The 22,264-nt window shown below is 48.6% G+C and overlaps 2 protein-coding genes across 2 annotated transcripts in view; one reads left to right on the forward strand and one right to left on the reverse strand.

Annotated features, from left to right (window-relative positions):
* The first annotated feature begins 142 nt into the window (after positions 1-142).
* Positions 143-15,125, forward strand: LOC114787864 (ZZ-type zinc finger-containing protein 3-like). The gene is made up of 12 exons (XM_028975767.1): positions 143-261; positions 1,651-3,067; positions 4,056-4,194; positions 7,527-7,674; positions 7,750-7,871; positions 8,613-8,684; positions 9,550-9,651; positions 11,191-11,286; positions 12,205-12,354; positions 12,563-12,697; positions 12,832-12,932; positions 13,242-15,125. The coding sequence occupies exons 2-12, from the start codon at positions 1,716-1,718 to the stop codon at positions 13,384-13,386; spliced, it is 2,562 nt and encodes an 853-aa protein (XP_028831600.1). The 5' UTR covers positions 143-261; positions 1,651-1,715; the 3' UTR covers positions 13,387-15,125.
* The window catches only part of LOC114787865 (adenylate kinase isoenzyme 5-like), a 40,609-nt gene continuing 33,317 nt past the window's right edge, over positions 14,973-22,264 (reverse strand). The window contains exons 9-14 of the mRNA XM_028975768.1: positions 20,070-20,124; positions 19,238-19,282; positions 17,734-17,897; positions 16,575-16,691; positions 16,218-16,418; positions 14,973-16,136 (exon numbers count right to left, since the gene is read on the reverse strand). Of these exons, the coding sequence (XP_028831601.1) occupies positions 16,071-16,136; positions 16,218-16,418; positions 16,575-16,691; positions 17,734-17,897; positions 19,238-19,282; positions 20,070-20,124 (648 nt within the window). The 3' untranslated portion in view covers positions 14,973-16,070. The remainder of the gene's footprint in view (positions 16,137-16,217; positions 16,419-16,574; positions 16,692-17,733; positions 17,898-19,237; positions 19,283-20,069; positions 20,125-22,264) is intronic.

Genomic DNA, 22,264 nt, shown 5'->3' on the forward strand with positions numbered 1-22,264 from the left:
GGGAAAAAAGAAGGGATGGAAAAAAATTGGCCCCATGTTAAGTCAATGGGGACAATTGCTGGGGGGGGGGGGGGGGGGGGGGGGGGCAAAGGGGCGGAGTCGTGTAGCCCAGCGAGTAGAACTAATGAATAAGAGTGATCAGTAGAAAGCGGGGCGGGGTCAGAGGTCACGGCGGCGGTGGGTGCGCGCGCACGCAGGGCGGCCGGGAAACGGGAAACATGGCGGCCGCGGAGCGCGCTGCGAAGCCTTTGCGGAAGTGAGGTGAGTGCGGCGCCGGGGCTTCGTGCTCCGTCGGGCCGCGCGGCCCTCGGGGGATTTCGGTGCCGGTCCGCTCGCCGGTTCGGCTCGGCTCGGGCGGAGACGCTCTCCGGCGCGGGCGGCCGCCGCCTCTCGCCGCGCCGCCGGAGCACAAAGCTGCGCTAGCGGGGCTAACAACAACAGGCCGCTACCCCGCACCGGCGGCTCGGCTGGCAGCCGCGCCGAGCTCCAGCGGCGGCGGGGCGGCGACTCGCGGCCCGTTTAAAGCCCGCATGGAGACACGTGGGCGACGCGGAGGGACGCGGAATCGGTCACCGGGGTGAAAAGTGCGGAAAGTGCGAAGCCGCGGTTCTCCGGTGCGTCGTGGCCTTTAAAAGTTGTAAAGCGGCGCTGATCGGGGGTAACAGTCACCCAACATGAATTACTTCTATAGTCAATAATCACCGTCCACACCAGTAAAAACGAGGCTGTCTGCGGGTCACGTCTTCATCTCGGCGGTGTGGATGGAAAGCGGACTTCCTCTCTTCTCCCCAGGACACCTGCTCCCTCCACCAGTCACCAGGACCCACGGTCGTTTCCGTCAGGGTGGTAGTTGCCTAGTGGGTAACACGCTCGCCTGTGAACCAGAAGACCCGGGTTCAAACCCCACTTACTTCCATCATGTCCCTGAGCAATACACTTAACCCTGAGTGTCTCCATGAGGGGGGACTGTCCCTGTCACTACTTATTCTAAGTCGCTCTTGATAAGGACGTCTGGTAAATTTGCCAATTTTTGCACATGGTTGTGGAGAGCCATGGTGCGGTGACGTTCAGATAACTACGTTTACAGCGTTTACCAGACTCCCTTATCCAGAGCGACTTACAATCAGTAGTTACAGGGACACCCCCCCCCCCCCCCCCGGAGACACTCAGGGTTAAGTGTCTTGCTCAGGGACACAATGGTAGTTAGTGGGGTTTGAACCTGGGTCTTCTGGTTCATAGGCAAGTGTGTTACCCACCAGGCTGTAAACGTAAAGGAATGTAATGCTCTGACGCTCGGGCTCCTCTCGTATTTCTAGTGGATTAGAAGAAAGAAAAAGTCAAATAGGATAAAATGTCCTTGCCGTCCACCACTACATGTTATAAAACGAGTTTACCGGACCTCCTCGACTGGTATTAATACTGCCGCATCTTCCATCACCGGCCTGCAGGATTCAGCTCCATAACGGCGCTGTGACTCTGGTAAACCCAGCGGAGGACAGTTCGGTTTGACCCTCGTGCCTCTGATATGTTTGGTTGATCCTCTCTCTTTTCCTTCACAGTGAGTCCGAGCTCCGGCAGCTTCCGTAATTTTACCTGAATGATGTTCAGTTTACCTCCTCAGTGAAATCTGTCCCCTGTCCCCCCCTCCAGGAGTCCCTGTTCTGTAGCCGAGGAGACATCACCATGATGAGGACCCTGTAGGCACCCTCCGTAGTATGGCCTCGTCCCGTCCCTCGCGAGTCACCAGATCTTCAGTGGGGATAAATGGACTGGACGAGAACTTTTGTGGTCGGACCCTCAGGAACCGCAGCATCGCCCAGCCGGATGACTCCTCGCCCCCTCCCACGCCCCGGGCGCGCTCGCCCAAGAAGCCTGGAGGCCAGACGCAGGGGGAGGGCGGGGCCGGCTCCCGGAAGAGGGGCCTGTCCTGCTCCGAGAAGGAGGAGCCTGCCGAGAACTGCGAGCGCCTTCGACCCGGCGCTTCCGAGGTTTCCCCGGCGCTAAAGAGGGCCAAGCGCTGCTCCCGCCCCACCGACGTGTTGCCTGGAGCTGAGGGAGAAGCCACGCCCCCTCCTGGTGCTGCCAAGCCAGACAGCCTCGCCCCTGGACCCTCCTCTCCGCACACAGTCAAGGAGAAGGATGAGCGGCCCGATCAGACCACACCCACTCCGGCTCCTCCCACTCCCCCCCCGCCCCTCGTCGGTAAAGACACGGCGGCTGAGGAGCCGGAGGAGAAACGCACTGACGGCGCGTTGGAGGAGATCCCGCCTCCGCCCTCACTGCACGCCCACAAGGCCACCAACGGCGTGGCCGAGGACCCCTCTGCCCTGGACTCCTCCTTCTTGACGGCCACTCCTACCCACCCGCTTCTGAACGGGGGCCAGACGCTGCCCGCCCCCTGCCCCGCTCCCACAGTGCCTTGCGTCAGCCCGGTTCACGAGTCGACGGACCCTCCGCCCGGACCCGGTCCGCAGGGCGACTGCAGCAACGGGCTGGTGGCAGAGGGCGGGGCTGCGGGGACCGATGGGGACCTGGTCGAAGTGGACTCTGTTTCGGAGGAGGTGGTGGTGCTGGAGGAGGTGGTGGAGATGGAGGCGAGGGCTGCCGACGAGACTCCGGACGATGCGAACAAGGCCGAGGGCGGAGTCGGCGCAAATATCTCAGGAGACGCCGTCGTTGACGATCTGGTGTCTACTTTTGCCTCAGTTCCGGCTCCGGAGCCCCCGACTTTTGTGGAGCTGCATGAACACCGGTACGCCCTGCGGACTTCCCCGCGCCGCGCCAACTGCCGGCCCGCCTCCCCAGACACAGCCACGCCCACCCCACTTCCTCTCCAGCAGCCAGTTGAGTGCATCAAGCAGGAAGAGGTGTTCTCTGATGACATCGGAGACTCCACTGACCTGGCCAATGAGCTCCCAGAACACGTGGGGTCAAAGGTCGTTATAGACTCGCAAGCCTGCAGGTCCACCAAAGACTCCACTGCTGATGAAGAGGAGGAGGAGGACGAAGAAGATCCAGATGTGTATTATTTTGAGTCGGACCACCTCGCTCTGAAACACAACAAAGAGTATGTGACTCTTCAGAAGGGGGCGGGGCTTATCATTTTATCAGAATAATTATCAAGCTTTTCCATGTGCCAATAATCAGCTGTTTTCAAATTCGAATTTTGTGTCACATAGACAGTCATACACGGTATGATATGCAGTGAAATGCTTTTAGCGACTGCTACAGACCACAGTATTGCAAATGATGCAAGTAAACAATGAACCAATATGCAAATATTGCAAACATAACAAAATATTACACTTTAACATAAAACATAAAATATGTGTAACAGGTAGGGTCAAGGTGTGCACATGAGTGAAGTCAAAGTATAAAGTAAAAAAAAACTTTTTTTTTTTTTGCAAGAGTAAAAAGTTTAACGCTGTTTAAATGCAGAACATTGGTCTGTGAATGTCGACTATTCATATTATTATTTTATCATAATTCAGCACGATTCGTCTAGTTTCTTCTGTTCAAACAGAAGGCAAGATGTTATCTGTGGGCGGGGCGTGGTCTTGACTCCACCCCCTCGCCGCCCAGCTAGTTGGAGGGTAGTCTGTGGCTCGTCTGTGTGTGGCGTGGGGTTCGATAACTACGTGCCAGTCTGCCAGCCGGTCACATTTTTAAAATTTTATTTAATTGAGTTTAATTGCCGTTTATATTGGGAATGTCTGTACTCTGGTCGCTGTTGGTGCAGCTGGCCCAGTAGGTGGCACCGTTGTGCCAGCAGTCTTAACCAACTGGCCCACGTGAACCGCTTGCAGCCGGCCTGGTCCCTCACCACTTTCCTCGGCATCCTGCCGTGGCCGCGGGGCGAACGTGATAAGGTCGATCTGTCGGGTGTGCGTCTCCTGCCTTATAAGGGCATGAAAAGCCTGCGCAGGGCTCCTCGCCGCGTAGACTAGAAGGTCCTGGTCTCCGTAAATAATGCACGCGGCCACGGTGCTGAAATTTTGATGTGCGGTGAATAATGCATCGGGGGGTTCAGTCATGTTCTGTGCCGCCCCGCCCAGTTACCAGCGGCTGCTGCAGACCATCAGCGTGCTGGAAGCCCAGAGGACCCGGGCCATCATGGACCTGGAGGCCCTGGCCCGGCACCAGAGGGAGGCGCTGGTCGACCCCATCGCCTTCGTGGAGCAGCTGCAGCAGCAGGTAACCGGTTTCACGAGCACGTTTACGGTAAAATACATCTGATCCCGGACAACAACAAATGTTCCTTCTCGACTCTTTACAACGGAGGACGGTGGACAACGATGTGGATTATTCCAACGTAACAGATTATTTCGTAGTGACTGTTGCACGCGGCCTGATCTGAGTACGGTGCCGCTCCAGGTAGGAGTTCGGCCTCGCCTTCACGGCCGCACACGGCGTTTATTTGCCCAAGTCGGAGCGCACAGCTCACCGCACCGTATGGACGCTTTTTAACAGTCATGTTCAGTCCGCCGGAGAGAATATGAGTTCATAAAATAATAAAGAGATTATTGCACGTCTGGATTACACACAGTTCTATTTATGCATAAGAGAGGAACCCCTAGTGAAGTGAAGTGATTGTCACTTGTGATACACAGCAGCACAGCACACTGTGCATGCAGTGAAATTTACATTTCTGGAATTTCTGAATTTCTGAAATTTGTCCTCTGTATTTAACCATCACCCTTGGTGAGCAGTGGGCAGCCATGACAGGTGCTTATTGGATCGGGATTCGAACCGACAACCTTCTGATTACGGGGCCGCGTCCTTAACCGCTAGGCCACCACCGCCCCCACTTTCGCCGCTTTCCTCGGCGTCCTGCGTGGCTGCAGGGCGAACGTGAAAAGGTCATTCTGTCGAGTGTGTGTCTCCCGCCTTGAAAGGACATGAAAAGCCTGCGCGGTGCTCCTCTGCGCATAGACTAGAAGGTCCTAGCTGATGCTGAAATAATAATATTCCTGCTTTGTATGTTCAGTCTTCTTGTTCCACCGTTAAAACCACTGGCCAACAGAAGTTCAACGTTTGTAAAATGATCTTGATTAATGTGTAATGGAGTTGTGGAGGAAGGTCTCTGGCCTTAACAGCTATTACAGCAGATGAATTATTCAGAACCTGAGCTGGAACATGGTTCACAGGCCCAGTCCATGGAGTGGTTTATTTAAAATCAGCTTCGTTTTGTCTCGACTGCTCATGAATTATGGAACCACCTAAACAATTTGATCAAGTCTTTTCTGCGAGAAATGCAAACCGCATCTACCACAAATGATCTTCCATGAGCTGAGTAAACGAAGTTAGATAAAAGAAGTGAGAAGAGCATCTCATAGTAGAGTCAATTCAACTACGCTCACTACTGTAAACATCCACCACGTCTGCAAAAAGCCTTGGAGTTTGGATTGACTACAAACTGAGTCTGAACCATCATGTTGCTGCGATCTCCAGATCCTGCAGGTTCACTCTCTACAACATTCGCAAGATTCGTCCTTTTCTTCCACAACATGCTACGCAGTTCCTCGTCCAGGCACCGGTCATCTCTAAATTGGACTATTGTAACTCTCTCCTGGCTGGAGCCTCTGCGGTCACCATAAAACCCCTCCAGATGGTCCAAAACATCTCATCTTCAACCAGCCGATACACACCCACGTCCCGCCTCTCCTCACCTCTCTCCACCGGCTCCCGGTAGCTGCTCGCATCGAGTTTAAATCCTTGATGCTGCATGCAGGGCTGTAAATGGAAGTTCCCCCTCTTACACCAACACACTACTAGCCAGATACACTCCTGCAGGCCCTCTCAGATCTACACACGAAACGAGACTAAAAATCCCCTCTTCACGGGGTCTCCGATCCCAATCGACTCTGTTCTCCTATGTTGTCCCTGGCTGGTGGGACAACTTGTCCTGCTCCATTCGACTAGCCGAGACCACCACCACCTTTTAAGAAGCAGCTGAAATCCCACTTGTTCAAAAAGTATTTCAGACGAGTCCAACACTTACACATGTACATGCACATGGCCTAGCGGTTAAGGAAGTGGCCCCGTAATCAGAAGGTTGCTGGTTCGAATCCCGATCCGCCAAGGTACCACTGAGGTGGCACTGAGCAAAGCACCGTCCCCACACACTGCTCCCTGGCGCCTGTCATGGCTGCCCACTGTTCACTCAGGGTGATTGGTTAAATGCAGAGAGCGTGCACCGTGGCTGTGCTGCTGTGTATCACATGTGACAATCACTTCACTTTCTTTCTTTCTTCACAAAAATATACGTATATATTTGTCCAGCACTTAACAATTCCCCAGCATGTTCTTTTTCTGACAAGTTAGGCCTTATCAGGGCTCTTAGTTTCAAAATCTATAGAAACCGAATGAGAATTGCTGGTAAGTCACTTTGGATAAAAGCGTCTGCCAAGTAAAGTAATATAAATCCTGACTATAAGCACGATGGAAGCATTTTTCATTTTAAAATGGCCTGTTCATGAGCCACAATGTGGTGGTTGCTGGGAATTGGGAAATATGGGGTTTTTCCTGCTTCAGTGTGTAGGACCGTCACAGTCACTGCTTCCAGAGGTGGCTTAGTAACGAGTTACTTTACAACGCCGCACTTTTTATTTGTACATTTGTGAATTGGAAACTCGACTCTTAACTTTGCTACGCTGGGCAACACTCAACTCTGTACTTTTTATAAATCGTTTATATGCTTTATTTTAGCCAGACGGCGCCGCCAGTAGATCTAACACGTTTCACAGATCAGACACATGACCACGCAAACCGGGGCGCCATGGCGGCACAAACTCTCCACACAGCACAGACAAGGAGTAAAAAATGTCAGATGCGACCATCTCCAGAACTAAAAGCAAAGTTTACAGTAAGAATACGGAATCCCGGTCTTTCATATCCACACTTTCACTGGTTTTAAACATTTTGTTAAACGGCGACATCTATACATTTTATACATTTTTATTTAATATATGAATGCTGACACAATTAGCATTTATAAAATAATCTGTACGCTCATATATTACTACATATCATGCTTTAAGTTATTAGGAATCAGCAGAATTATATTCTGTCTGAATGCATCGTTTCTAAAATAAATAAATGAGATTACGAACAGTTGCTCAGTAGTTGAGTAGTTTTATCACTACATACGTTTTGTACTCTTGAGTAATTTTTTATTTTGGAGTACCGCTACTTTACCTTCGCTCCTCAACCGTCCTCTCGTGTGCGAGTGGCAGCAGGGCTGTTTGCATAAAAGTATGAGGAGATCAGAGATGTGTTGTGGGCGGGACATTAAACGAAGCAGCGGAAGAGAAGACGACCCACAATCAAAAATTCCTATAATCGTTCAGTTGGCCTGTTTTCCTTGAAATACGTTCGAAATTATATCCCATAAATCTGGACGATCACAAGCTTTTCATTAATATTCGTCGTGAGCAGTGTCCAAGTGGTTCCGAGACTAAAGCAGGTACTGTGTTTTTTTTTTTTTTAATATATATATAAATACGTCCACCGTTTGTGTGATCCAGGTGGAGCTGAGTCTGCCGTGCCCACAGAGAGTCGTGCAGCTGCCGGAAATCGCATGGGACCAATACACGTCGGGCATGGGCGACTTCGAGAGGGACTTCTGTGACAAGACGCGCAAGACCCGGCAGTTAAAGCTCATCTATGATAAAGGTATAACGCATCCGCCTGTCTCCCAGACGTGGGCTACGGTACACTGTTCATTCTGTATGTGCGTGTGTGTTGTAGTCGGGCTACCCGTTCGGCCCAAAAGTCCCCTGGATTCCAAGAAGGAGAGTGAGAGCGGCTCCCTGTACTCCTCGCTGCCCTCTAGTGACACGCCGGAGCACAACAGCAGCAGCAGGACTCAGGTGGGCCTTCACTTTTCTTTATAGGTTTACTCTGTGTTAAATGAAAGCAGGAGCTTACTGACTGTGGCAAATTTATACTACACTAAAAAGCAAATTTATACATCTTACTACGTGTCCTTCAAAGGATCTGGACCCCCAGATCTGGATCTGGACCCCCAGATCTGGATCTGGCACCCTGAGCCGTCTCCTACATTTACATTTGCAGCATTTATCAGACGCCCTTATCCAGAGCGACTTACAATCATTAGTTACAGGGACAGTCCCCCCCCCTGGAGCAACTTAGGGTTAAGTGTCTTGCTCAGGGACACACAATGGTAGTAAGCAGGACTTGAACCCAGGTCTTCTGGTTCATAGGCGAGTGTCTACTACTAGTCTACCCCTAGTCTACCACCTAGTCTACTACCTCCTGTCCTATAATGACTCCTCCCTACATCAGGAACTTGTTTGCTCCCCATCCTCTGCTCACGGATAGATTTCTTTGCCCCACTCTGCACCAGCTCTTGTGCTGTGAATAGTTTTGATTAGTCCTTTATTCTTTTAATTGTGTATAAGTGCTGCGAGTTTCGTCCCCTGCTGTGTCCCGTCTTGACCCCCCCCCATGTTAATGAGCCATAAATTGCAGGTCTTTCCTTGTGATTAGGAAATCTTAGGAAATCTCAAATCAAAATAGCAGCTCTGTGGTGCCCGGTTGCATTATAATAAAGTCGTATGGAGACTTACTGCGAGCCGCTCTGTCCACAGATGATCAGAGGGAGGATGTGCCATCCGAACAAGTCTGACACCTTCAACCAGCTGTGGACGGTGGAGGAGCAGGTACGAAACGCAGACAACCCGTGTACAGGTTTTACCCAGAATACTGCGTGAGGTGGATCACCCGTCATGTGCTTTAAACTGAATGATCAATAACTTATCCATACCCGACGATAAACATGTAGTAGGGCTATTCTGATAGTCGACTAGTCATCGCCTATAATCGATTAGTCGCAGACTAGATTATAAAATTACACCTATTTGCCTACCAGCTTTTAACCAGCGTAAGGTTATTTAAATTATGGAGAATAATAGACAGGAAAGTTACTGGAGACATGAAAATGGGCTAAAAATAAGGCGGCATGAATCCCAGTCAGCATTTCAACATGTTCCTCCGTCTGAGAGCAGTTATTCCGCTCTGCAGAGAGAAGCCTGACTTGTGGCCATTATCTGTCGCTTTTTTTACTAGAGTGTGGTGTATTGCTGAAGTTCTGGGTGCCTCCCTGACTCCTGCGACTTGAATAAAATATCCTGGGAACTAGAGCATGCAGGCGAGACCAGTAGTTGGGCGTGCTTGAGAGCAGGGAGATGATGTTCGTGTAGATCACAGCGTGTTTCCTGTTCATGTCACCCCTTCCAAAGAGCATCCTGATTGGCTTCAGATTTCAGTGCGTGTAAAACCCGCTTCACCTCAGACTACGTAAGGGTGAGAAATAATGACTATAATAAGGATATTGTCCGAACACGCCCTGCGAGCCTCTGCAGACGCCGCGTTCGAAGCGGCATGTTTGTTGAACTTTGACCTCTGCAGAATGTTTTATTACCCCCCCTGACTCCTTGTGGTGTCGGTCAGGGCGTCATGTCGAGTGAAACCTATGCAGAAGGTCATTGTGCTTTTTACATCTTCCCTCAATCTGGGTTTGTGCAGAAGAAGCTGGAGCAGCTGCTGATGAAGTATCCTCCAGAAGAGGTGGAGTCCAGACGCTGGCAGAAGATTGCAGACGAACTCGGCAATCGGACAGCCAAGCAGGTAGCCCCCGTAAAGACAGTATATGGGGATTCAGATCAGGGAATTTTACCTGCCGTGTTTTGGTTGGCACCAATGATGCGGTTAGGCCTGGCATTGTCAGGTGAGCCAAATAAATAATGAGGTAATGAGGGTGGCTGAGTCTGCCATGCAGGAAATACGGGAACTCACAACAACATGTCCACTTAATCGCCTGATTGGCCACCACAATTGGGGGAATGCTTAGTAAATGTATTTAATTGGCTTGTGCTTACTCGTGCTTGATTTTCAACTTTCTGAAGTGACAGGCCCACAACTCCGTTTTCAACCCCATTCAAAGTAAAACGGAACCAGGTTACGGCTGAGCCTCCTTCCCACACATGTCTCTAATAGTTTTAAATATTATATCAGGTACACATCTGAATGTCATTAAACGATTAACAGGTAATTAACAGCCTTAGTAAGATGTCTTTTTAAGGGGTTGCTTCTTTAGTTTTAGCCTTCCTGATTCAACAACATTTGTTTCTTATGTAGCCCCAAATCACATACAGTATGTCTCAATGGGCTTTGACGAGCTCTACAGTTGACACGCCCACATTTGACCCTTCTACACACAAGGTAAAACTCCACATAAAAAAAAAAAACCTCTAGGACAGAGAAAAAAGAAAGAGAAAAAAAAAACGTTGGGAAGGAGTGATACAGAGATAATATAAGATTCAATATACAAGTATGTAAATAAGTAGTCTTTGAATAGAAAAATAAAACAGTGAACGTGAGTTGTAAAAATAAAAAAATGTCTGTATTAAAGGAAAAAAATAATAAAGTTTAAAGTGCCGTATAGAGCATCTGTCCATGTATGGAGGTCCTGGACCGTGAAGAGAAGAATTTAGTCCAGTGTCATGGTGTACAATACGTGTCTATGATGATGCTACTGGTCCAATTGAAGATCCCTAAAGCTTTAGTTGTTATGGGGGCGGTGGTGGCTGTGGTGACCCTTTGGTTCGTTTCATGCTGGGTCGTCTAGTCAGAAGCTCATTGCCACGGACCAGGATCCCTCTTGTGGTCTCTTTACTGGACTCTGGAGGTGGTCCGGGTGCTTGATTCAGTGCCTCGTACGACTGGTAGAGAAATATGTGCTTCTAGTGGTATATTAGTAATATATTTTTTGGGCAGTGGTGGCCTAGCGGTTAAGGAAGCTGGTTCGAATCCCGATCCGCCAAGGTGCCACTGAGGTGCCACTGAGCAAAGCACCATCCCCACACACTGCTCCCCGGGCGCCTGTCATGGCTGCCCACTGCTCACTCAGGGTGATGGGATAAGCAGAGGACAAATTTCACTGTGTGCACCGTGTGCGGTGCTGCTGTGTATCATGTGACAATCACTTCACTTATTTGTATATAATAGTGGCCCGGTACCCTAACTAGGACAGTCTGACTAATCACCTGTTTAATAGTTGTTATTGGTTCGTGGATTTCCTTAAACAGATTAGTCTGTATAATTAGCTGCTATAAACGAAGTGTTGAGGGCAGCAGCTTGAGACTCGCCGCTGTGTGTGTGTTTCAGGTGGCCAGCAGGGTGCAGAAATACTTCATCAAGCTGACGAAGGCTGGAATTCCGGTTCCGGGCAGAACGCCCAACCTGTACTTGTACAACAGAAAGGTAACTGTCACTCCTGCACTGAGAAACGTTTGTCATAGAAGGGGAAGTGTGTGAGCGAACAAGGTTTGTTCCTGTAACACGCTTCTCACAGCCGGTTTTAAGTAAAATTCATTTATATACATGTTTTTTTATGGATGTTGTAAAAAATGGGTGGTGCACAATTTTAATTTTGGGCAATTCCAATTTATGAATTTTATGAAACGCTACAAATATTTTTTTATTATGAATACTAAATAATGTAAGGACAGAAGCAGAGTGAAATTTGCAAGAAATGACACGCAGCTTGTTCCGTAAGGATGAATCGCAGTGAAACGCGTGCAAGACAGTGGCTGCACGAGAACTATCGTTCGGCCATAACCCTAGTGTGAGTGTTCAGTGTGTAAGAGACTGAGAGATTATAACATTATACAGATGTTGTGAAGTGTGGAAGATGACCTTCGAGCTAGATCCCTCACTTCCTTTCCCACAATTCAACACTGTGCACGTTGAGCCATAATCATTCTAGCAGAAGATGGGTTCTGTGAAATATTTTCTCCTCACCATTTTAAAAAGTAAAATTTTGTGTTTTTAACATTATCGTTCCAACTAAATGTAGCAGTACATTAAAACGTTTACCAGATGCTCTTATCCAGAGTACCTTACCATCAGTAGTTACATAATAATAGTTATTATGTGGTGGAAGCACCATGATGCCGTTAACCACGCCTTCTGTCTGAGCCGTTTTAGACTGGATCTCCCGGTTTTCGATCCCTTGCCGATCCGTGTTAACCTACTTTAAAGCCGGAATAAATGCTCTGGACAGGCAGTGTGGTCAAATAAAATAAATTGAGCTGCGGACTCGGACCGGTTCCTTGGAGAAGAACTTTTACAGCAGTCGGCTGCAGCTTTACCGGCGTCTCTTGTTCTGTCTGTCGGCAGGCCTCCAGTAAGAGGCAGCACCACCTGAACAAACACCTGTACCGGCCGTCCACCTTCATGACGTCCTACGAGCCGCCCGTCTACATGGACGACGAGGACGAGCGCTCCGGCTTCTTCAGCAGCATGCAGGACACCATGGCTGACGACTCTGTTAGTACATTTATGTTTACGGCATTTACCAGACGGCTTTATCCAGAGCCCCTTACAGTCAGTAGTGACGGGGGCTTGTTTTTAATCCTTTTTTACTACCACCTGACCATGATCTTCTCTCCCATTCAGGATGGGAACCGATGCTGCTGTACATTTCACGTTTTCTTACACGGATGCTCTGTTTGTGTCTGTCTGCGTGCGCTTGCAGGATGAGGACAGTGTGCCGGTGGAGTGGAGGCATCTGCCGGAGTATAAGGAGCTGCTGGAACTGAAGAGGCTCAGGAAGATGAAACTGCAGGAGCTTCACACGGAGGGAGAAGTGATCCAACACATGGGCTACAAGGTAGAAAAAAAAAAAACACACCCACCCACAGCAGCTTTCCAGTGAAGATCAACTGACGGGGATTATACACACACCTATAAATACACACACAGCACACGCCGCTCAACCTGCCTTGTGCCCCTCACCCCTACCAGTGTGATGCATGTGGCACGGAGCCTATCCAGGGCGTGCGGTGGCACTGCCAGGACTGCCCTCCGGACAGCGCTGTGGACTTCTGCACCAACTGTTCAGACTGGTGAGTCTGGTTTTTTTATTATATATAACAATATTATATTATCCAAAAAAAAATGCAATTTTAAAACAAGTGTGTCGTGTTGGGGGATGGAGGATTATTTAGCTAATTTGGTTTTGCTCACTAAATGTGAAATGATCAGCCTATAATTTGAATGGTAGCTTTATTTGAACAGCCAGAGACTGAAAAATGGCATTACATTCACCGTGCACAAAAAGATTCTGCTTTTCACTGTAAAAATGTTAAAATCTATGGGATAATTGTTTATATGAGCTGTGGGTCCCACGTTCCTCTGGCTTTTTCCATCCCCAGTTTGTTCAAGACCGAGACCCACAAACCCACCCACAGGCTGGAGCCGGTGTACCAGGCCGAGAGCTTTTTGGACAGGGACTACTGCCTGCCGCAAAGCACAGGCTACAACTATCTGGACCCCAACTACTTCCCTGCCAACAGATGACAGGAGCAGGACCGCAATGACGCTTAAGGGCATTCTGCGCATGGCTCCGTCTGCAATCGTCAATCGCTTAGTCTGGCCTGGGCAGTTGGGACTGCAGCAGCTTGCGGTGATTGGTGGGAGGGCGGTGGCTCCCTCGCTTTCTCGCTGCAGAAGGGCCCCATCAAAGCCAACACCTCACCATGACTACCGTACGTTATCAGGTCTCTAAAGCAAAAGAAGAATACCGCGAAGAACAGCACGGCAACATTCCCAACCACACCTGAGGTGTTCAACGTCGTTCCCCGTCCCCGTTCAACTCCACTCCTGTGCTTGTTTGGTGAAGTGCTAGTGAATATCTGAGCTGCAGAGTGTGTGTTTGTGTTTTGAGGCAAGTGGCTTGGAGTAAGAAGGTGGTCCAAGATCTGGCCTAGACCTGAGATCTGAGTTGAGATCGTTCCGAAAACTGAGCTCTGACACCTGTCTGAGACCGGAGCGAGAACTGTCTCACATGCAAGCTCTGTCTGAGACCCGAGCTCGGTCTCACATGCAAGATCCCTCCCAAGACCCGAGCTCAGAGTGAGATCTGTCTCACATGCGAGATCTCCAAGACCCGAGCTCAGAGAGAGATCTGTCTCAGATCATGTGACATCTGTCTGAGACCCCAGCGAGATCTGTCTCACATGCAAGATCTCTCCAAGATCCGAGCTCAGAGCGAGATCTGTTCGAGACCTGAGCTTCAAGTGGCATCGGTCCAAGTGAGATCTGTCTCACATGCGACATCTGTCCGAGACGCAGGTTTTGTGATGAGTTTTGCTCCATGTGAGGTCTGAGGGACCTCCGTATGAGCTGTATTGGAGACTAGACTGGGCCCTTATTGAGCTTCACAATGTCCCTTTCTCTGTGTCTGAGGTCCGAGTGAGATCTCTGTGAGTGCTGCCTCCTCTCCAGCCTTTCTTGTGTGTATCGGGTAACAGATGGTTCTTGTACAATAGAGCGCAGACTGGTGTAGCTCTAGATGTTTGTAGTTGAATATGCGTAAGTGAAGCTTTCTCTGTATGCGCTCTTTTGTCATGAGTTAGTAAAAGAAAGGATCTTTAAAAAAGCAAAAAGAAGACAAAATAAACCTTGGGGACCTCGGTGCTGAGACTGTTGTCTTTAATTCGTACCAGGATTTTAATCCACTTTACGGACTAGTCCTGGCATTTGGACCCTGGACATCTCCGCCACTGTGGGCCGCCACAATCACTTCAGAGCTGCTTCTCATTCCTCTTTATCCTGACTCGGCGTTCTTGGTTCCCCCACATAACCTCTTTCCTACCAGTGAAGCACTACAGCGGAGAAGAAGAAAACCAGCAGGCGAACGATGTACGAAACTGAAAACGTTCTGTTATTTTCCTTCATTTTTGGTTTTTATTAGTGTTCTGTTGACCAAGTGGAATAAAACACACACACACACACACACACACATCTGGTGAACATAGCCAGTTGTAATTGCTGTGTGCCTTTTTTTGTTTTTTTTGTTTTTTTAAATGAAACCCTCCTGAATCTGGCCACACCCCCTGAGATACCGTTACTGGACACGCCCTCTGAGAGAACCCCATTATCACAACCTTTAGGTCCTTCTATTTTTATTTTTTTTTTTGCTGTTCCCTAATAGTTCATTGGAAAGATTGTATTTTTATTAACCTATTTAAAAAAAAAAAATTGAGTGGTTCCCCCACGTTATTTTATACACTTCAGTTTTCTTGTGTTCTGGACTTGGCCATTTTGTATGTTTTTTTTTTTTTTTTTTTTTTTTTTTTCTCCCCTCCGTCTCCCTCTGTTCCTCCCCACCCTGCTTCAGTATCTGTATAACAGTCTGTTCTTAAATGATGTTAAAAACTGCTAGAGGAGAACTGTGGAAATAAAATGATGTGAAAAGTCTTGAGCCGGGCGCTCTCTCGTTTTTTACTTTTACACGCCCGCTGCCCCTGGGTGCCCCCCAACAATCCGAACCTCCGGCCGGGGAACGTCTGGGTCTAGACCACCCAGTTTATTTCCATTCCGGTTTCATATTCTGACCCTGACTAACTGGAATTATCCAACGTATTTACTCAAGCATCTGAATCGGAGTGTTTCTTATTATAAAGGCTGTTTTTATTTATTTATTTCCTCCATTGAACATCGAACACCCCTTAATCACTATTGGGGTTTGGAGAGAAATTCCCCCGCTCGTGATAGGCGTCGCACCACACATTTCAGCACTTTTGTTACATGCAGTTTATTATGAAAATACAGGCGCGCGTCTTTTAAAAAAAAAAAAAAAATCCCATCATCCTCCAGTCCCAACCCACGCTGCAACGCCAGCAGGTGACTGGCCCGTAGACCCCGCCCACCGTCCCATCTCCAGAGCAATGACATGAAATGGCTTTTACTGAATCAAGCGAGACATCTAGAAGCATGTGACCGCACACACGCGCTCCCACAGCTGCATGCTCAGCATGAAGGAAGGAAGGAAGGTGCAGGATGGGCCGCTTCTTCCCGTCCACGCTGCGGTCATCTGCACCGTCTGAACCTCCACGTCGGTATTTACAGGCTGAGAGGGACACAGAAACGAGAGAATACACTTGTCCTGCTGTCCGCTGGTGGAGTGGTGATGGTGGACGTGGGGTGGTGAGGGTTTCCATCTCCACCAGGGGGCAACAGCACGGCCTCAGTGTGGCTCTTCAGCAGGAGTCGAGGACCAGGCAGACCTGCTCGAACACCTCGTCTGGGGGTCCCTCGGCATCGATCTGCACACGAGGACATGGACAAGAGTGAAGCAGAAGAACCTCAGCCCATCAGCCGGGGGGCTGACCCCTCGCTGCTCTCACCTTCTGCAGGAGGCCTCTGTGGTCGTAGTGGGTCACCACAGGTCTGCAGGTGCTGCAGAAGTTCTCCACCCTCCTGCGGGCGTCCCGCTCCGGGTCCCGGACCTCGCGGAAGCGTCCGGCGGTTCCGGCTCTCCTCCGCAGCCGGTCGGTCATGGTGTCGGCCGAACACTCCAGCAGAATGACCAGACCCGGTGCGCCCATCTGTCACACGGAGAACGGCCTGTCAGCGATCCCTGTGACCCCTGTCCATCAGCAGCGGCGTCCCCCGGGGTCCCCCTGATCGGCAGGGGATCCCGGAGACCTTCTAACCTCCTGCTGTTCCACAAATACTGTGTGTCTGTGCGCACTGATTCTGACCTTGGCCTCGTACTCTTCCGCTTGTCTCAGGTTCCGCGGGAAGCCAGTGATCAAAAGCCCCTTCCCATGACGGGTGGGGGCCAACATGGACTCGTACAGCAGCTCCAGCAGGGTGTCCTACACACACACACACATTCACATTCATCAGTAATGAAGAGAAACATCATTCTCATGCATTATGCACAAACACACACACATACACTTGGGTGACTGGAATGTTCTTCCGTCTGGAAAGTAGTTCACTGCAAATGTTAACGGTTCCTGCGTTGCTAGGCAACAGTACAGTTATGCGTCGTGTGATTAGCGCCGAGTCTCACTGTTTCTACAGTTACTGTTGGATCTGAGTACATTCTAGAGTCTAGAGCCACTTCCTTCATCTGGACCCCAAAGAGAAGAGGGTGTTTGGTAGAAGAGTCCCAGGTTCGAACCCCACTGACTACCATCCTGTCCCTGAGCAGGACACTTAACCCTGAGTGTCTCCAGAGTGCCCCTGTCACTACTGATCGTAAGTCACTCTGGATAAGGGCGTCTGATAAAGGTGAATGTAATGAACACATAGATGGAATGGGCAGTATGGAAGTATTGACTGATAAATGTCTTCATCAGCGCCACATTAGTAGCAACTGGAAATATAGTACAGGCCAAAAGTTTGGACACCTTCTCATTCAATCTGTTTTCTTTATTTTCATGACCATTTACATTGATAGATTCTCACTGAAGGCACCAAAACTATGAATGAACACATGTGGAGTTATGTACTTAACAAAAAGTGGAGACCTGACCTCCACAGTCCCCGGACCTGAACCCAATCCAGATGGTTTGTTAAGTACATAACTCCACATGTGTTCATTCATAGTTTTGATGCCTTCAGTGAGAATCTACCAACGTAAATGGTCATGAAAATAAAGAAAACTCATTGAATGAGAAGGTGTCCAAACTTTTGGCCTGTACTGTACATCTTTTTAATTTTATATATTTTTATTATTTCTGGTACATAGAGCGCAGTTATAAAACCCAGACTGCCTCCAGCCGACCACCTCCATCATCAGACCATTGGTTAATTCAGGTCCGGCTGGAGAATGTTCTTCTCAAGGAAACGCTGCTCTACAAATCTTCCATCTTGTCATTAAAAGTGATGAAAGTGCCGGGGACGTCTGACCTCAGGAAGCGTCTCTCCCCTCTCCAGCAGGTCGCGGAGGAAGCGGCTCCTCTCGCCGTGGGACTGCAGCTCGCCGCACAGGATGTCCCCAGGGCAGAGGCGGCGCAGGCCATAACGTTCCTCCAGGCGCTCGCTCTGCAGGGCCTTGCCAGAGCCGGGACCGCCTGCACACACACCAAATATGATCAGATTCACACTTCCCAGCAGCCCTCACTCCCTCCGGGCCACGTCAGCGTTCCAGTAGAGAGTAAAGACACGGCCCTGACCTTTAACCTGAAGTGAAGGGTTCCAGACACATGGAGATGTCCAGCCTGATCACCTCGATATATAATTCATGTAACGAGCAGTGGCTGAACAGGCTGAGATGTTTGGGTGGAAGCCTGTCACCAACGTGTCATGAAGTTCTGACAGCGGCTGAGTAGAACAGGCTGATACACCAGCTCTCACTCCTCCGTTATTCTCCTCATCATATTATACACTGGAAATACTAAATATACCCATACACTCATATATTATCAATATCGATATAGACAAAAACCAGCAGACTCCTGATAACCTACTATCTAATCTTGCACATTTTGCATAATCATTGCACTACATTGTACATATTCAACTGTAAACAGAAATATATATATATATATATCCATTGCATATACACATTTGTAGAATTCTGATTATACACTTTTCTTTTTAATACATATGTTCATATTTATAGTTAATACTAATTATATTATTACATACTACTGTACATACATCTGTAAATATTATTCAGTCTCTTCCTGTACATTTCACCTTATATGTACAGGTAACTTATTTGACCTTTATCCTGCACTTGCTGCTTATTGCACTTCTGGTTAGACCTCAACTGCATTTTGTTGCCCTGTACTTGTACATGTGTAATGACAATAAAGTTTAATCTAATCTAAAAATCGAATCGATGACGCCTGGCTTGTCTGGTTTATCTCGACCTGCATATTATTGTTATCGGTTGGTTTTTACTTATATTTTGTGTTGTGTGTTAATTTGTCTTTTTGCACATGGTGAATGCACACGGTGAGATTGCTTCACAATCTCGTCTCTGTGCACTTGTATGCGGTGAGATGACAATAAATCGTCACCCGTCACCCTTGGTGAGCAGTGGGCACCATGACAGGCGCCCGGGGAGCAGTGTGTCGGGACAGGACCTTCATCAAGGGGACCTCAGTGGCACCTTGGCGGGCCGGGATTCGAACCCACAACGCTTCCTTAACCACTAGGCCATGATTTCTCACATACACATACACATACACACTGTGTACTCGCTCTTCAGTTCTTCAAGAGCATCCTGTCTGTAGCTCCACTCATGTGAAGGCGTTTCTGCAACAATTAAAAAGGCCACCGCCGCGTCCACCCGTCCCCCCAGCCACTGTCACCGTGGAACATCTATCCAAGGCACGTTCTAACAAGGCGTAACAGTACCAACACTGAGCAGAGCGGAGTTTAATTGCTTCGCCATCAGACATACCGATCACAAAGATGACCTTTGGGGTCTTCAGCTCTGCAGGGAGGCCTGTCAGAAAAAAAGCAGATGGGCAAAGAGAGATGAGAATCAAGCTTAAGAACCTCCTGAGAACCTTAACGTGGTCCGACTGGATCATGAAACACAAACCAATCTGCACATGGATTAATTAGGTTTTAATTAACAATGGATCTATGTAAACACAGCATCTCACTAAAGTGAGCGCACCCCTGACCCCTTAATAAACATTTTATTTCCCTGTGACATCACTTTAATACCATTTAATACAGTAGCCGGTGTCCAGCTTGTATAAATCAAAAATAATAATAATAATAATGTCAAAACCACTGGTAACAAAAGTGAGTCCACCCCTAACTGAGATTAGATTTATGTTAGATCATTTTAATAATAAGACCATACACATGAGAATAACATCGTTCCATCTTTGCCTTTACCGTTCCTCTTATTTAAATTCCTGTTCTGTGTTTTTTATTATTCCAACTTTACTTTAGCTCTGTAGCTTTTTTTTACTGTTTTACTAAAGTACTTTACATGAGTTCAAGTTGCAGATAAGAGGATCGATCCTTGATCAGCACATGGTCCCTCACTACAGGCAGGAGTAGGTGTAGCGATCACATCAGAAGAAGAGTAAATTCTACTGGCAGGAAATTCAACTGATCATTTTTATTATTATTGATCTGAGACCAGCTTTCAGCCCCGATTGGCTGTTGAGGAGCCGCCGGCCCGCCTGGTCCTACAGACGCACGGCACTGTCAGAGCCGACTTTATAAACGTCCATCAAGCTCTACAACAGATCACCCGGAGGTTCGGAACTCACAGCCTGCAGGCGCCGCCGCGAATCCTCCTCCTGCTGCCGCAGCCTCCTCCTCATCCTGAGACGGGGAAGAAGTAAAAGTGAAGTGAAACACTGCAGCGCGGCACACAGTGACATGTGTCCTCTGTATTTAACCTGCATGACAGGCGCCAGTGGAGCAGTGTGTGGGGACGGGACCTCAGCGGCACCTTGGCGAGGAAGCACATCGGTTTGGAGTGTGTGTGTGTCAGGGTGTACAATCGTGACCAAACGTTTTGAGAATGACACAAATACCGTCTGCTGCTTCTGTTTTTATGGTGTCAGGCGTCATAAACTCCAGAACGTTATGAAGAGTGATCAGACGAATTGTCCCTCTTTGCCATGAAAATAAACTTAATCCCAAAAACTATTTTCAGTGCATTTCAGCCCTGCCACAAAAGGACGTGCTGAGATCTTTCCCATGGTCCTCTCATTAACACATTCTGTCCTGTAGACTCAGTTAGAACAGCAGACTGGACGCTTTAAAAGGACGGTGATGCTTGAAATCATTGTTCTTCCTCTGATAACCATGGTTACCTGCAAGGAAACACGTTCAGTCATCATTGTGTTGCATAAAAAGTTCTTCACAGACAAGAATATCAGATCATCAGAAACTTCAAGGAGAGAAGTTGTTAGTTTCCTAGTGGGTAACACACTCGCCTGTGAACCAGAAGACCCGGGTTCAAATCCCTTACTTCCATCGTGTCCCTGAGCAAGACACTTAACCCTGAGTGTCTCCAGGGGGGGACTGTCCCTGTAACTACTGACTGTAAGTCGCTCTGGATAAGGGCGTCTGGTAAATGCTGTAAATGTAAATTCAAGTGCTGTGAAGAAGGCTTCAGGCGCCCAAGAAAGTCCAGCAAGCGGCAGGATCGTCTCCTAAAGATGATTCAGCTGCAGGATCGAGGTGCCACCAGTGCAGAGCTTGCTGAGGAATGGCAGCAGGCTGGTGTGAGGGCATCTGCACCCACAGTGAGAAGAAGACTTTTGGAGGATAGCCTGGTGGGCAGCAAAGAAGCCACTTCTCATCAACAAAAACATGAAGGACAAACTGATATTTTGTAAAAAGTACAGGGATTGGACTGATGAGGACTGGGGGAAAGTAATTTTCTCTGATGAAGACCCTATCTGATTGTTTGGGGCATCTGGAAAAATGATTGTCTGGAGATGACAAGGTGAGATCTATCATCAGTCCTGTCTAGTCCAACAGTAAAGCATCCTGAGACCATTCATGTGTGGGGCTGCTTCTCAGCTAAGGGAGTGAACTCACTCACAATTTTACCCAAGAACATCAGCCATGAATAAAGAACCAAGGTAGAACCAGGTACCAAAACTTCCTCTGACAGCAACTTCTCCCAACCATCCAAGACCAGTTTGGTGAAGAACGATGCCTTTTCCAGCATGATGGAGCACCACGCCGTAAGACCAGAGTGAGAACGATGTGTCAAAACATTGACATTTTGGGTCCACGTTCCCTGGACCTTCATCCAACTGAGAACTTGTGGTCAATCCTCAAGAGGCGGGTGGACAAACAAAAACCCACAAGTTCTGGCAAACTCCAAGCACTGATTATGAAGGAACGGGTCGCCGTCAGTCAGGATTTGGCCCCGAAGTTGATTGACAGCATGTCAGGGTGAATTGCAGAGGTCTTGGGGGAAAAAGGGCCGACTTATAAAATGCTTGTAATTATACTTCAATACGGCACAGAAACAACCGACAAAAAGATCTAAAAACGCAGAAGCAGAGAACTTTATGAAAACCAGGATTTCTCAAAACTTTTGGCCATGCTTGTATGTGCGCGTGTTTACGAAATTCGTCTGCATATACTGTATGCCTGTAAGAGTGCATGTATCCCACACATTGCTGGGACGTTTCTCTTATTGGACAACATTTCACTGCATTAATCATAAAACCAGTAGCTTGCAGTGATTGCCGCCGGCCTTCAGTTGGTGTCTGTGGATCGGTGGTGACTGACGTAGGTCACACGGTGTTGGTGTTGAGTGGGGAGCAGGGACACCTGGACTGTGCTGCACCAGACAGCGCTAGGAGACAGTTTGTCATGTGGGCATGCCAGCTGGTCTGATGAGTAACACACACACACACACACACACATACTGCCTTCTCTTCACTTTGCATGACCTGTTCACCTGCAACACTGTCCTGCGCCTCACACACCCTCA

This window comes from Denticeps clupeoides, chromosome 4 (assembly GCF_900700375.1).
Source record: "Denticeps clupeoides chromosome 4, fDenClu1.1, whole genome shotgun sequence".
In the NCBI taxonomy this organism is placed as follows: domain Eukaryota; kingdom Metazoa; phylum Chordata; class Actinopteri; order Clupeiformes; family Denticipitidae; genus Denticeps; species Denticeps clupeoides.

Bases quoted from the DNA above. Each gene is read 5' to 3' on its own strand.
- LOC114787864 (XM_028975767.1), top strand. From the start codon at position 1,716: ATGGCCTCGTCCCGTCCCTCGCGAGTCACCAGATCTTCAGTGGGGATA. The intron at 11,287-12,204 runs GTAACTGTCACT...GTCTGTCGGCAG, and splicing joins TGTACTTGTACAACAGAAAG to GCCTCCAGTAAGAGGCAGCA. The intron at 12,698-12,831 runs GTAGAAAAAAAA...CACCCCTACCAG, and splicing joins TCCAACACATGGGCTACAAG to TGTGATGCATGTGGCACGGA.